This window comes from Callithrix jacchus, chromosome 11 (genome assembly GCF_049354715.1).
Source record: "Callithrix jacchus isolate 240 chromosome 11, calJac240_pri, whole genome shotgun sequence".
NCBI lineage: Eukaryota > Metazoa > Chordata > Mammalia > Primates > Cebidae > Callithrix > Callithrix jacchus.
In genome coordinates, this window is record NC_133512.1 from 124754697 (window position 1) to 124765000 (window position 10304).

At 41.0% G+C, this 10304-nt stretch overlaps 1 protein-coding gene across 16 annotated transcripts in view; it reads left to right on the forward strand.

Moving 5' to 3' along the window:
• The window catches only part of CADPS2 (calcium dependent secretion activator 2), a 564672-nt gene extending 559289 nt beyond the window's left edge, over positions 1-5383 (forward strand). For all 16 annotated transcript variants that reach the window (XM_054237741.2, XM_054237742.2, XM_054237744.2 and 13 more), the window contains one exon: positions 3496-5383. In XM_054237741.2, coding sequence (XP_054093716.1) covers positions 3496-3669 — 174 coding nt within the window. In that variant the 3' untranslated portion in view covers positions 3670-5383. The remainder of the gene's footprint in view (positions 1-3495) is intronic.
• Positions 5384-10304: the final 4921 nt, after the last annotated feature.

Here is a 10304-nt window from a genome sequence, read left to right on the forward strand (position 1 = left end):
CTGGTGTTAGCTGATAGATTATTAAGCTCTTTGTTTTTAGAATAAAAATCTCCATATTAGCCCATAATTTGTTTCTTTAAAAGTTATTACTCATATTCACACATCTTTATAGTTAAAGATCAAGCAAGAGTAATTTTTCCATTTTATTGAGGTATAATTGAAAAGTAAAAATGTTTATATACTCAAGATATACAATGTGACTTAGTAATGTATACTTGAAATTTGCTAAATATTCTCGCCAGTCAATATTTTAGCATAAAAGAGCAAAAATTTATGAATTATATAGTGACATTTCCATTGTGCTGTAGGCCAGTGGTAATATCTTCTTTTAATATATTTTTCCTAATGAGAGTCAATAGTTGACCAATAAATATGAAATGAAATTTCATGAATATGTTTGATTTTCCATGCTTTACTTTTTACAAACAAGTCTCCAGGCTCAGCCAATGTATTCTTGGGCTGATACATGTAATCAAGTCATAGGGCTTTATTTAATGATTAAAAATGATTATTTTCACAATAAAAATCAAAGAGATTTAATATTTAATGTTCTAATTGTTTTTTTCTACTTTGAATATAAACAGACTTTAGGCAGTTTCATACATAGATTCATTATTCTTCAGAACTTACATGGTTTTGCTCATAATGATCATTTCCCAGTGAATTTAAGAAGCTATTGAATAACACATGGAGAGGATTGTGAAGACCCATAACCAGACTTTCCTTCTATCCAGATGACACAGACTTGGCCTGAATGGTAGAGCAGAGTAGTGTCTCCTACTCAGGACCCAAACTACTTGACTCTAGCAGTCTAGTCCTTACTACTCACAGGGATTTCTTCTATGCCCATGGAGACCTAGATGCCATCAAAACTTACATATGCTTTTTTTTTTTTTTTTTTTTTTTTTTTTTTTTTTTTTTTTTGGTCTTTTTGTTTTTATCCTTTTTGCAGAGAACAAGGTCTTGCTATATCGCCCAGGCAGGTCTTGAACTCCTGGGCCCAAGCTATCCTCCTGCCTCTGCCTCCCTAAGAGCTGTGATTACAGGCATGAGCTACAGCGCCCAGCCTAAAACTTATATAATAGCCAACTTTACCCTAAGCAAAGATACGGATACACTAATTGATACATTCATATTGCCCACTAAGAAAAAAACAAATCCCAGTAGGAGTTACACAAAAAATAAAGACTGAAATTATTTGTTAAGTTTTCACATCAGAATGGTTTCTTTAAGGAGAGGGAAAGTAAAACCCTCAAATAATCAAAATGGTTGTTATATTTGTGTTCTCCATAATGGCTGCATGACATTAAATGCAGTGAACATAAATCACCTGCTCCTTTTTCTAGGCGAGAAAAAGTGAACAAAACCCTGTGGCAGACATTTGTCTTAAGTAAGGGCCAACCAAACCTTTGTGGAAACCACAGAGAATGTCCAAGTGTCAATAACATTGTATGAATTCTAAATAGAGAGAAAGAGATTGCAAGGATGTCTCTCTAGTACCTCATCAAACTGGTTGTTGCCTACTAACCGAGTAAGAAAGTAGTCCTAATTATATATAAATTGGAAAGTCTTCAGAACTGCAGATCCACAATTCAAATCTGTTCTGGCCAACGTATTGGTAATTAAGCTAAGTCAAAAGAAGTCATTCTAATAAAATAAAATTGAACTTACAAACTCAGGATATAATTGTCAGTGGGACAATAATGCTTTATATTAGATGCATCATCTGTAGATGAATATTTTATGTTTGACATTTTTAATCTAATTACAAAAGAGTTATAGGAATAAACAGAAATCTCTGTGGTAATAATGCCATGTATATCAGTTTCCAGATTATCTAGACAAAAATTACCTTTCAGAGTAATCTCACTGGTTCTGATGCAGATTACCATGAGTTTTGGTGTAAGAGAGCACCTTAGTCATAATAATTTATGACTTGTAATGTTCTTATTATGACAAAATCATACCCCACAAAATGAAATGTATTCATTTGCTGTTTCCCCATTTAACTAACTCTGAACTTTTTCTCCTACTTTAAAAATCAATAATAAAATATCAGTCATGTTTAGCTGCAGAAAATCATATGTGAAGAAAATCGCACTTTAAAAAGTGAACATAGCTGGGCACAGTGGCTCATGCCTGTAATGCCAGCATTTTGGGAGGCCAAAGTGGGCAGATCACCTGAGGTCGTGAGCTTGAGATCAGTCTGGCCAACACAGTGAAACCCCATCTCTACTAAAAATACAAAACTTAGCTGGGCATGGGTACGCACCTGTAATCCCAATAACTCAGGAGGCTAAGATGGAAAATCACTTGAACTGAGAAGGCTGCAGGGAGCCAAGATCGTGCCACTGCACTCCAGCCTGGGTGACACAGCAAGACTCCATTTCAAAGAAGAAAAAAGTGAACATGGCCAGGCACAGTGGCTCGGAACGTCACTGGAGGCCAGGGGTTCAAGAGCAGCCTAGGCTGCATGGCAAGACCTTTCCACTACAAAAAAAATTTAAAAGTTAGCCAAGTTTGGTGGCACATACCTGTGGTCCCAGCTACTCAGGAGGCTAAGGTGGCAGGATTGCTTCAGCATTGGAGGTCAAAGCTGCAATAAGCAATGATCACACTACTGTTTTTTAGCCTGGGTAACAGAGTGAGACCCTATCTGAATCAATCAATCAATGTAAACATAGGGAAACTTTATAGATTAATATTTTAAGTGCCATGGAAAAATGTTGGGTTTTGTTGTTTTGAACATCGTTATAGAAACAATAGCATGGTATTCTATTTTCGATATATAATACACCAAATTTTAATGTACTGTTTTAAGAAAAAGAAAAAGTAAATACTTGTTTTACTGTCCCATCTATGGAAGCTTTATGCCAGAATTTGGTACTTCACCTCCCAAGGGAATTTCAAAAGAAAAGGGCAAAATTCATACTGACATTTAGATGTACACAAATTTTTACCCAGTACTACATGTAAATAAATTTTATAATTCACCAAAATACTGAAAATGTGAACTGCTTTAACTGATAATAGGATTAACCCTTTTCCTCCACACAACTGCCCCCCAAAATTAATGCATTTTATAAAATAAAATGTATTTTTCAGTATTAAAGGAAAGCCCCCTCAATTAAAAAAAATACAACTAAGAATTTCTTCATATTAAAAACTTACATAGGTACATATTTTATTTCTGCTATAGGTTATTCAAAAGGTATACTGTGTGCAATTAGTAATGTTTTGAGGGGAAAGCAAATCCGTCAACTGATAGTCACAACATTTTGATCTATTCATAGTAATTGTTGTTTGAATAGCAATAGCCAAAGTCTGCCATTCCATTTACTCCCTAGAAATACACCAAGAAGATGATTGGCATGGGCAGCCACATGAACCTGTCAGTGGACTCCCAAGATCATTTTTGAAATGCTAACTGATTTTATATCTATCTACATACATATAAACTAAGTTATCTAAGCAGATTTTATCTTCTTTCTTCAGAAAACCTACAGGGACTTCCGATTGCAGGGTGTGTTGGAAGGAACACTGAACAGTAAGACTTATGATACTGTGCACAGACGTTTAACAGTAGAGGAGGCCACAGCCTCTGTTTCAGAAGGAGGGGGACTTCAGGGCATTACTATGAAAGACAGTGATGAAGAAGAAGAAGGCTGATAACAGACAGCTTTGCAGAAGGAAGGAAGACCTTGGTTGACATTATTTTTTATTTTTATTTTTTTAACCTTGTCCTTGTAATTACATTCATTGCTTGTTTAGGCCAAATAAAAATGCTTGTGTTTCTTTAAAAAGTAAAACTGAATGTAGAGTACAAGGGGAAATGCCAAGTTTTTTGTTCTGTTTTGTTTTGTTTTGTTTTGTTTGGAGAAGAGCATCCTCTTTTATGTAGCTTGACCTAAAAATGAACCTTGGCTCTGCTTATGATTGGAATATGAACTTTTTTTAAAAAAGAAGATTTGAGCATTTTTCAGTAATCACATCAAAATGATGTTTTCTGTGTAAAGTGAGATACATATTTCTCATAATGCAGCATTGTGAGAAGTCACTTCCAATCACTGCACCAACTCTATCGTATCTTGTTAAAATGTTGTGTACCTTACAGAGTATAATTTATGTGCCAGATTTGTTTTGTACTTAATTTGCTATTGTGATAGATATATAAAATCTTTAATCTTGGTTCTTAGTACTTTGAATTGGCCTACAGGTATATTCCTGGGCTGAAAGGATTGCCAAACCCAAATATAGACTAGATTATCCAGTGGGTTTGTGTCTTTGTTTCATTCTCAACATTTCTTCTTTCAACTATAAGTAATCCCCAGGTGTGGGGTAGCAAGTGTGCTTCTGTCAAGATACCATATTCTCCTACTCCTAAGAATAACAGCTTGCAGGCAATAAAAATCTATTTGGTCATAACTACTTCTGTATTTATTAGAATTGTATAGAGAAAATGCAGTAAAAGATGTTTGCAGTGTTTCAAACATTCCAACTATCTGACTCTGTGTTTTTGTTTCTTGTATTTTTTGTAATATTTTATTTTTAATCAAATGAGTAAAAAGATAGTAACACTGTACTTTGTACCTAATAGACACACATATTGTTAAAAGAATTACTATGACAGCTTATTTCCATAGCAGAGGAAATGTGTATTTCATACTCACATATTATTAGTTAATATTAGTAATCAATGTTAACTAATAATTAGTAATATTAGTAATGTTAACTAGCATTTGGCATCAGTTGTGGTTGTTCCCACAAAATATTTTCTTGATAGGATTTTAAGAGATAATTGTATTATGTTTTGTAAGTTCTCTATGAATTATTTTTGTAATATTTCCTAAAATATATTGGCAGATTGTGCTGCATGTATTAATAAGTAATTTTTAAATGAATTCAGTTAATGCAAAATAAGTGGAGGTATCCCTGAATTTATGAAAATGTTTGTTCTGAAACTTTAGAAATGAAGCAACGTGGACCTCCAGATTTGTTCTCCCATGGTGTAATAAGTGGTCACTAGGTACCTAGACTCTTAAAAATCTGTTTAATCTACAGTTACTATTCAGCATTGTTTTGGTTCATTTTCTGGGCTCTAGGGGTAAGATAACAAACATAAGGAAATTTTTTCCTTTTTCCTGGATTAGCGACTCTGCCAACTAATATTTCTGAAAGGCTGTCTGTGCATGTTCTCCCTCCTTTTCTTCTCTATCCACACACTGATTACCCTTTTCTCCAAACCCACAAATGTGCAGTCACGCTATCCCAAACTCTCCAATGGCATCCTCCTCGAGCTTACTGTTCGACCACAGATTGCTCTGTGCTTGGTAATCACCCATCCTTCTTTTTCTTTCAATAAAATGTCCATTCCTTGATATAATTCATCTCCAAATAATGGATCTATTTTGTCCTGAAGTGTGACTAACTGATGACCTCAACTGTATTGAAAGTCTTCCTTTTTTAAAAGGAAAGTGTATTTACTCTAAGAAATCATAGCTGACAGAATTCAGAAATGAAGAACAGATGGTACAGGGGAAGGTATTTGGGGCCTGGAGGTTCTTGCTGCTGACTTGGCCTGTTTAACCCACCCACTGGCCCACTTGGCTGGTCAGCCCCTTTGAGGTTCTTTCCAGATTTTTATGTTCTCTGCTCCTTCCCTTCTACACCCAGGAGATTTCTAAAAGCTCATTCCTACTCTTCACTCCCAGTAGCCTCCAAAGCAAAGGCAATAGCAGTCAGAGGCAGGTAGTGGAGCTACTGGCATCCTTATGAGAAATTCCAGGACCAACCTTTCAGCTGTAAAAAGATGTATATAAAAAAAATCATAAAGTGTCTGAAAAATAATGAAAGTTTTTAAGTTTTACCCCGAACTAACTGCAGATTGCAACTAATTGCAAAGTGCTTGAAATTACTTAATTGTTCATTGGTGTGTATAACTCTTAGGATGAACACCCAAGCATCTGTCATTTAAAGGATGCCTTGTATAGTGTTATTCTTCTTGAAGTATTATTTTTTAAGAAAATGAATTTAGTCAAAAGCCTAACAGCTCTTGCAAAATTTTCTAAGCGAAACTTAATTTTAACTAAAAAAATATCTATACCAGTCTAAATGATTTGGGAAAAGGACAAACCGGTACATTCTTTGGATAGTTTGCTTAGCGTTACAGGAGATAGTAACTAATAGCGTCTAACATCCAACCGGAATCGGTTTGTTAAATTATACGTCTAGAAGGAAAATTTCTTCAAACACTTGGGAGAAAAAAAATAATAATTCCTATTCCTGGAAAAGGAAAGACCTATGCAGAGCTTAATGTAAACCTCTGGGCTCCATCAGTGGGATCTCTGAGGTCGTTCTTGGTATTCACTGATTTTTCCACTTGAATTCCCTTTAGTCCTTGCTCATTGTCCCTTTCTCAGGAGAAGGGAGTTCCCGCTTCTTTTGCAGTAAACGCCGGTGCAAAGCGTCTGCGTGTTGCCATCCCACCATCCAGGGTCACAGCCTGGCCTGGCGCCGCCCTCCGCCCACAGCGACCGGCAGTGAGAGGGTCCACTCGCTCCTTGAAGCGGCGCTTGAGTGGGAAAGAGGTTCACTCAGTCGCGCTCAGAGATCCCCGAAGCCCCTTTGCGCTGCTGCGGTCTGCCTCCAGAGAGGGGCTGGGGACAGCGAGCGCGGGGACCGAGCGCGCGGCGAGTTCACAGGACCCCCCGGGCCCTGGGCCCCCGAGTGCGGGGACCGAGCGCGCGGCGAGTTCACAGGACCCCCCGGGCCCCGGGCCTCCGAGCGCGGAACTGGCCTTCCGATCCCCGCCAGCCTGCGTGGAAGGACCCGCGGGGGCAGATTAGAGCAAGAGCTTTGTCGCTTTTATTTCTTATTCCCAAAACAGAAAATGTAAATTCCCCGGTCCGGGTCCTTAAAGGGGGTGATAGATCGATGTTCCGGAGACATGTTCACGCGCGACTGGTGGCGGGGCATCTGCGCGCCGGGGTAGTAGCCCAGCCGGCCAGCTTGCGCTCTGCGCCTGTGGGTTCTCAGCAACTCCAAGTCCCCGCTACGGCCCCGCGCCGTCCACCCCACTTTTATGCAGAAGTTGGAGGCCTGGTGTATGGGATTTCCTGGAGGTCGGTGCTTATCCAGTCTTTACAGAGTTCCCCCTACCATCATCACCGCTACCCTGTCCCCTTACTATGCAGGGAAACGAAATGGCTAATGCGCCTCCTTTTCCCTTCAAGTCCTGCTCGCAGTAACCTTGGAGGAAGACCCGCGACCCACCCTCCCCCGCCCCCCCCGACTTTGCTGCAGGTGGAGTCGTGTCCACAGGCCTGGGCAGCCGGCAGTCGTGGAAGGGGTTGAGAGCAGCGACGCGCGAGGCGCGTGGCTGAACAGGTGCCCCAGCAGGAGCTCAGGGCGAGCTTTTCTCTGGGATAACCCAGCTTCGACTGAAGATGAGGTGCAAGGCTGCCTTAAGCTGTTCTCCTCTGTGACACTGAGTAAGATATTAAGAGTAGAGGCGGGGGCAAAGCTCTGAACCTGGGTTCTGTGGTTGACCGGAGAGTCAACCGCTCATTTACTTTCGGGGAGTAGTCACTGGAGTGCAAGCATGTGCCACAGAGAAATGAGGGGGTAAGGGCAGAATTTGATCTGTTTCCCAAGTGAAGTAGGCCTCCGATTTTACTACCCAGATTTGGATGTACCTGACAGCAGCTTGGACAACCGCAGAGCCCCGAGCCTGCAGTCAGAAAAGCCTAGGCTTGTTTACTAATGGCCACATCTCTTCCCCAAATCTGAGCCCTGTGGACTTTGACAAGTTACTTAACCTCTCTGTAAAATGGACACTTCATAAGGAAGGTTGCTGGAAGGATTAGAGACATAAGTGGTGGCCGTTATTAACTATTACTTTCATTTTTATTTATATTTATTGAGACAGAGTCTAGCTCTATCGCCCAGGCTGGAGTGCAGTGGCGCGATCTCGGCTCACTGCAACCTCCGCCTCCCGGGTTCAAGCGAGTCTCCTGCCTCGGCCTCTCTAGCAGCTGAGATTATAGGCATGCGCTATCATGCCCAGCTAATTTTTGTATTTTTAGTAGAGACAGGGTTTCATCATGATGGTCAGGATGATTTATATCTCTTGACCTCTTGATCCTCCCGCCTCGGTCTCCCAAAGTGCTGGGATTACAGGCGTGAGCCACCGCCACCGACCAACTATTTCTTTATGTATGAATGGATTCGAAAGATCGTGGGAGGCTTGACTTTGCCAACATGCACCACCAATCTCACCAGCCATTCTCTCTGGGGTTGACAGAGGGTCCTTTTGGATCACAAGCAGCTCTGAGGATCTTCAGCCTAGCCCCTGAAATATCTGTGAACTGGCTAGAATTGTCCAGTTCTCCAGTTATATATATGGCCAGCCCAATGGGAGGAAAGGAGGAGACGGGGAGGAGCAAGCCAACTCTGGTCTCAGAAAGGGCCAGCATCGCTAACAGCAGCCCCTGGAGCTGAGGGTTGGGAAAGGAGGTAGCTGGAGGTATTGAGCTACCTCAAGTATTACTGAGTCCACTTGGAGATGATATTGGTCAGGGGCTCTGAAATGGGACGCGGATGATCCAGGAGGTGCCAGTCTACAAGCCAGGAATCTCAGGCCTCGGCTGCTGTAGCCAGTAGGTTGAGTTCAAGGGAATTTCAGGTGCAAATGGTGTTCATTAGTATTTTCCAAGGCTTAAGAGAAACCTAGAACGATGTCCTGCGTCCAAAATCAGGAATGCAACAGAAGGATGCGCTTGCAAACTGCAAGCGGAACCCAGAGAGAAAGGCAGAGGGGGCCACACGCTTCAAGGTAGCTCCAGCTGCTGCAACGAAGCAAAAAGAGAGAGAGTGCAGGCGCTTAGGGCGACAGCCAGCACCGACCCCTTTCTAGGGTTGCTGGACAGAAAAACTTCTAGGCTCACAGGAAACTTGAGCAACGCGGCGGCACAGGGTGGGGCAAGGGCGCGCCCCCGGGTCACAACCCAACACGTCAATGGCACCGGAGACGCGCGCCCCGGCGGCCCCGGCGGCCCCGGGGTCCAGCACGCTGTGGCCTTGGGGAGGTAGGAACTGAGCACTCCGGAAAGGGGAAGAGACTGTGCTCGGCATTAAGCTGGGACTGGAGCCACTTTTTTAACCCGACTGGTGGTCTCTACCCCAGTCATTTCTTTAAAGTAGCCGGCGGCAGCTTCTGAGTCCTAGACCCAGTGACTCAATATGATGACGTCTTTTATCTCCCTGTACTTAGCAATTTTGCCGTGAGGATGGTTGTATTTGTGTGCTTTTTTTTTTTTTAATAAACATATTCTAGACTTGTCCCCAGTCTCTGTCTACCTTGACTTTCTCTAGTATCAATGATTCTCACATCAAGAGGAAGTGAAGAGTTGATTTCAAGAACCATCAGAAAAGGCAGTTACTCTTCCTATAGCCCTGGCCTAGGGTTGTTATAGAGCCCCTACTCATAGATAACATCAATATTTTTCCCTGTGCAAAAATTTGAAGTGGGTGCCAAATTCTTTTCTACTCTAAATCCCTGCTTTCCCCTTTAGCACTACCTCTGTCTTCTCTCCCTACAAATACCATCTCCTTTGGGTGAGATTAAAAGAAAGGAGACCTGATTAAATGCTGAAGAAATGCTAAAGTTTATACTGTAGGGCATTTCCTTAATATGCCAAGGAAGCAAAACCAATTGTAATGGAAGGAGATTTTGGCAGGGAGTTAGAAGATGTTTCAGTAAAGAAAATTACATAGTAAAAGGTCAGAACCCAACAAGACTAAACCTCAAAAAGTAGAAAGTGAAACATGGAAAGGCCAACTGAGCCAGCAGATGGTGGGAGAGTTGGGCTTTTGATAGGTCCTGCCTTCTGGATGATTTTAATAATTCTTAAAAAGAACTTCAAAGTTGCTATATTGAAGAAGCTTATTCATTGTCATTTATTCCAACTCATTTCTTTCTTTCATTACTTCATGTGATCACTAGGTGTGTTATTCCATAAAATTAGAATGGTCTATGGAAAGTTGAATTATTTTACAAACACATAACCACTTCTTAAGAAATGAAATCTGCTTCAATCAAGCTGGGATTTTTTTGACAGGCTTTTGTCAAGGTTAATTCCTGAATCTACAGAAGAAAGTGCTCCCTGGGCACACAGTACTGAAGGTGGGAGAGCAGACGTCTAAGGACAAGGAAAATGCTTGATGTTGTGAAAAATCCATAGCAAATATGATTCCTGTGTATATTTTAACATTTCCATGTAATTAACCTGAAGTCTATCATTAAG